General features: G+C 38.1%; 1 protein-coding gene across 4 annotated transcripts; it reads right to left on the reverse strand.

Moving 5' to 3' along the window:
* Positions 1-796: 796 nt before the first annotated feature.
* Positions 797-4,836, reverse strand: LOC112188110 (wall-associated receptor kinase-like 10). Of its 4 annotated transcripts, XM_024327156.2 has the most exons (5): positions 4,567-4,836; positions 3,924-4,105; positions 2,906-3,502; positions 2,463-2,585; positions 797-2,300 (listed from the first exon to the last, which is right to left on the reverse strand). In XM_024327156.2, exons 1-5 carry the CDS (start codon positions 4,641-4,643, stop codon positions 1,084-1,086), a joined length of 2,196 nt encoding a protein of 731 aa, XP_024182924.1. In that variant the 5' UTR covers positions 4,644-4,836; the 3' UTR covers positions 797-1,083. The 4 variants fall into 4 exon arrangements, with proteins under 4 accessions (XP_024182924.1, XP_024182925.1, XP_024182923.1 ...); XM_024327157.2 differs by lacking the exon at positions 4,567-4,836 and having other exon boundaries at positions 801-1,763; positions 1,980-2,300; positions 2,906-3,992; XM_024327158.2 differs by lacking the exon at positions 3,924-4,105 and having other exon boundaries at positions 808-2,300.
* Positions 4,837-5,714: the final 878 nt, after the last annotated feature.

Raw genomic sequence — 5,714 nt, forward strand, 5'->3', positions numbered from 1 at the left:
GTTAGCGTGAGTCATTGCTTAACATTATGAATAGAATATATTGTAATTATATCGTAGGTAGTACGTACATTTTCTATGTGTGGTAGAGAATAGAGACGTAAGTCAATTATATTCATGTAATCCTCTTTATATACCTCCACTGTGAGATGAATCAAATATCTGAAAAATTCATTCTCTCAACCTTGTTCTATTTGACTCATTGTATACCCCAATAATTACATACAAACAAAAAATATTTGTTCGTTTGTCCACACAAAAAAGGAAAAGAAAGAGACTTCATATTTGTTCAGTGGAACTTGAAAGGCAAAGGTGGGTTGTGCATCTATAGTGAGGAAGAAGCTTATCCCACTAGATTTTCCAAATTACAAGATCGTCTTGCTGTTGAAGTGTTGATGTTAATATAAGAAGGGAACCACAATTAGGTAGGTTTAATTTGTAGAAACTCAAAAGATTCTAATTTGTGTAGAATTTCAAAATATTATAGCTAAGATGCAAGCAGAGTTAATCATTGGAAACCTTCCAGTACTGTTTTGAATTGACAATGAAATGACAGAGTTAATGGGCAATAGACTTGCCTATTCCCAGTGTGTGGACAGGGATAAAACAAGTGGTTACTTCCAATTAATAAAACAAGTGGTTACACAATTGGAAGGGGAGGAGAACAACTTTATTTATTTATTTTATTTTTTAATCCGGGGTGTCAAGAGGAGAACAACATATATTTCCCACTGTATTTAGGAATAAGGAGAGATTCTTCCGTGGAACACCCGCACCACGTGGTTTTAAAGCTGACCAATAAGGGACTTGGCAAAAATGTATTTTGGGTGTTTTACTTTAAAAAGCAAGGACAGTTTCGAATAAAGAATAAAAATTTCTAATTTTTGATTGATCAGTCCTAGAGCCACGTGGTGCGGCTGCCCTTATGCAAGAATTTCTCTAGGAATAAGAGTCGGTTCACATACATAGTTTGTGAAAATATTGCAAGTAATATTCTACAATCTGGCTACAACTAAAAATCCTTAATCTATATCGAATTTCATCTACCTGACTCCACCAGAAATATGAAAGTATGAAAAAAAAATTTCACTCATACTTAAAGGACAGCAGAGGTTGTGCATCTAATGAAGAACCTGTAGTACTATCCATACATGATAACCCTGTTGATGTAGAACAAACATCCCAAGCCTCGGTCATTCCATTAGTTCGATCATACCCAATCTCTGAGAAGTTTTGTTGAGCATCAGAATGAGCTTTAACCGACAATTGGATTCCCTCCAACTCCACAGCAACTTCTTTCATAGTAGGTCGTTTTCTCCCGTTCAAATTTAAGCATCTTTTTGCAAGGTTAGCAACTGCCACAATTTCTTCTTCCCGACCATCACTTCTAACTCGAGTATCGAGAATATCGAACAGGCAATTTCCTTCCATTGAAAGAATGAAAAGGTTTGCTAGGCTTCTCCATTCATCTGAGGTTGTCAGAGAAATTGGTTTTTGTCCTGTCAAGAGCTCAGCAAGGACCACTCCAAAGCTATAAACATCACTCTTGTCAGTGAATTGACTGGATTGGAAATATTCTGGGTCTAGATAACCAAATGTTCCTTGTACTCGTGTAGTAAGGTGTGTCTTATCAATGGCAATAGATCTTGCTGTTCCAAAGTCTGCTACTTTGGCTCTATACTTATCATCCAATAGAATGTTAGAAGACTTGATGTCTCTGTGGTATATAGGCATGGAAGCAGATGAATGTAAGTACGAAATAGCTCCTGCAATTTCCATCGACACCCGTAAGCGCATTTCCCAAGTGAGAGGAAACTCCTCATTATGGTGATGAATATACTGAGAAAGTGTTCCATTAAGTATGAATTCATAAACCAAAAGAGGAACTTCCGTCTCTAAACAGCACCCCAATAACTTGACCACATTCCTATGGTTAATTTGTGAAAGAATGACAATTTCATTAATGAAATTTCCAACTTCACCTCCAACAAGTTTTTTAGACTGCTTTACAGCAACAATTCTTCCATCTTCCAGCATTCCTTTGTAAACAGTACCTTGGCCTCCTTGGCCAAGAATTCTGTCCACATTAAAGTGGTCAGTAGCTTTGTCTAACTCCTTCGAATTGAACAACTTAATTTTGTCGACATTTACTTCACCAGATAATAGTTGTTGCTCCAACAATAAACCACCATTTTGTTTAAAAAACTTCTCCATCTGCTTTATGTTCTTCCTTTTCTTTATGGCTTTGTGCAACCACCAAGCAACACTGAGTAGAAACAGTAGTCCAAGAACGCTACCGATAACTGAGTAGCACAGATAAGGATAATTTGGTCAGTGAGAAGCTGTCCTTGTGATTTTGTAAAGAATACGAGCTACCACCAATTTTACAATTATGTAAAAACAATTTTTTTTTTTTTTAGAAAGATAAGTTATTGATCCAAGTAAAGAAAAAGCTTTAGCCATACCTATAAAGGCCAGCTTAACTGCAGACTTTCTCTTTGGATAGTAGCATTCGGCATATCCAGGATGATTCTTACAAGCATAGTCCACAGGACACTGCCGGTTTGGAGCCAAGCATTCATTTATATCTGGGTATATATTGATATTCACCACACAAAACAGGGAAGAAAAAAAGTAAAATAAAGATGGTATAGTTTCTTGATCATAAAATAAATAAATTAACAAGTTTATTGCAGGCTAGAATAAAATCAAACCCTCATATTACAAATGAAAACTCATCAGTTTGTTTCTTAGAATTACAAATGATCTATGCCACTCACATAAAGGAGTATATACATTGTTCATGCATTTTCTTTTCTGCTCATCTTATCCATCAGAATCAGAGGATAATGTGCAGTTCTCATGTTATATCTTATTTTAAGCATGCATTATGGTAGTAGAGGTTTACCTTGACATCCTTCAATGAGATAGGGGTTTCCTTCAAAGCCCATTGCACAGAAACATTCCAGCCTTGAGGAACTATATGTTGAAGAGGCGTCATTGTATTCCAGGCAGTTAACAGATCTATCAGAAGCGATTGAAGAGGTTCCAAATACATCGAGGATTGAATGATATAAGCCCCATTCCAACACGGCAGGCACATAATCCATATCACTAATTCTGGCAGAGATATTAGTTAAATTGTTGGTAAACGACTGAAACCAGTCCTGGTCTGCCAAGAATGCATAATTGCATGGATTTGTTGTAGATATGAAACTGGTATCGAAGGTAGAGAGAAAGGAAGGGATAGAGACCTGGCTGCAATCCAAACCATTGCAGGTACTGCTTGCATTGGAGGCAATTTCACACTGGGACAAGCACGTAGCCGAGATAGTCAAGCCATCTGAGCTACAATTCAGCCCAGCCATAACACCACAACCAACTACTGTGAATCTGTTCTTTTGCGAGAACACAAAAGGGCTTCCCCACAAGTAGGCTCCTTGCCGAATTGGTTTATCACTGCAATTATTAGAGACCGTAATTGGGTTTCTGACTTTTAGTGTTCCTGCAATAGAAATTTCCAGTACCTCAAGATTCAGAGTGGTGCGGTTGAAGAAAGGTTTGGGTGGGCTGACTGACTCATTACACAGTATTTCGAACCAGTTATGTGCGTAACAACCTGGTCCAATTCCAAAAGGATATGGGATTGAAATGTTTCCACAATGTGATGGACAATTAGGCTTTGCTATTAAGATTTGTTGTGGTGGTGCTGCTACTGTAGTAGTATTAATACTAACACACCACAAGAACAGAGTAGTATGAAGTAAAAACTGCACAACATCCATTCTTCTACTTCTTCCTCCTCCTCTATTCTAATTACCTATCTTCTGTCAAGTTCAAGGGTTGGAACTAGCTACGCAATTGATTATTAAAGTATCAATCTAAACCCTATATAAGAGAAATGTAAAGTGGGGAATTGTGCTTACTATATATATACAGTGTTGAAGGATAGTTCCTCGCACGACTTTCCCACTGCTTATCCTTTTTTTTAAGTTCTAAACAAATCAAGCCATAAAAGTGAAAGAAAGAGTCAATCAAGATGAGCACCGTGTGTGACTGTGTGGCACTTTTTGCTGATGAACATTCTAGCAGCCATACTTGACAGACTCTACATGAGAGAATGGAGGATTCACCATGTTAGAGTCAACATGGTAAAAAGACGCGATTTCTTACTCTGTAGCCGCATATGTTTTAAATAAACAAAACAATCTAGCTGGACTATTCAACCACTTAGGCATGATAGTCTAACAAGTACAGATTAATACAAAAGAAAACAATCATATATATGTTTACTGTGGCTTGATCAAAGACCAAGAGTAGTTGACTGGTAAAACATTCATGCAACTGAGAAGCTCGACTAGTACCCATCAAGAATCTGGTCTTCAGCTGACCCATAAGACTTGAAACCTACTGGTGTATCCAGAAATCTGGGACTGACCGCATTTGTACGAAATTTTGTTTATTTGTTTGGAAAAGGTAATTAATTAACATGGCTCAGTATCCTCCGGACTTGATCAGCATGAGATTAAGCAAAATGAATCAACTTCAAACCAGCAAGCAAACACGCACCTGAAGAAATAGCCTTCACAGCATGTGATTGAGGTCCACTCGATGCCCCACGAAGCACAGCACAAATGCACAATCATCCAAAGCAACCCTCTTTCTGAAGCTCAGCCCTTCTGAGTCTGATCCACAAGGAGCCCCAACATCGTGGAGCTCCATTTTCACTTGGACGGCGAGGTCTTGGTTTGGGTGAGGCCTAATTGTTTCCATTTTTGAACCAAAGATTGGTCGTAGAAACCAATTTAGGGATTTTGATAAAACCTAAATTGACGCGCAATGGCGGGTCGCATGAGAAAGACGGCAGCATTTGAGCGATTTAAATGACTTATTCAGCCTGCCACGTGTACGAAGGTATTCAGAAAAGCGTAAATTGCACTTTACACTCCCAAGATAGGGAGGTTTTACGAATTGGCCAAACTATCAACCGTAAGATAGTGAAACAACTTAGCACCGAGAAAACAAGAGACAAACCTAGGTTATGGAAAGAGAGAAGGAGAGTTTGTTGCTCGTCCAGCAGCGCCTCCGCGTCGACTGATAGGAGCATTTTAATGCGGTATTTTAATAGTTAATTCCTCACATTTTGCTTAGTTAATTCCTTAACGAATTGATTTTTAACTCAATTTCTATTTTTTAGGTACATTGGAGTAGATGATGATGAAATGAGCTGTTTGGCCCTAAAATGAGCATTTTGGCTTGAGAAAGCGTGTCTTGGAGAAATTGAGCCAATGAGAAAGCGAGCTAGACAAGAAATGAGGAGTGGCAGACTAACCATCCGAACTTCAAATGAGTTGAAACTTTCCAGATTCATTCTAGAAAGCCCAAGGATAATTTCTTATGAAGAGTGCCAGAGCAAACTATGAGTGGAAGGCCTTCAAACAATCAGCCCAATTTTCTACAGAAGCAAAACTGGAAAACTGGACCTGTAAGAGGTCCAGCAGCATTTCCGGCCCAACCACATGGCAATAAATTCTGAAATTTTACCACAGTAATCTACACTCATGGTGAATAATTTCATATGAATAAGTCAAAGGCTAAAACTGAGTTCTTAGTGGAGATAAAAATTAAAGGAATAAAGGAAGAGAAAGTGATCTCACCTAACAAATCCACTAAGTGTTTAAGTGCTCTCACCTAACAAATCCACCAAGTGTTTAAGT

The sequence above is a fragment of the Rosa chinensis genome, chromosome 2, assembly GCF_002994745.2.
Source record: "Rosa chinensis cultivar Old Blush chromosome 2, RchiOBHm-V2, whole genome shotgun sequence".
Taxonomy (NCBI): Eukaryota; Viridiplantae; Streptophyta; class Magnoliopsida; order Rosales; family Rosaceae; genus Rosa; species Rosa chinensis.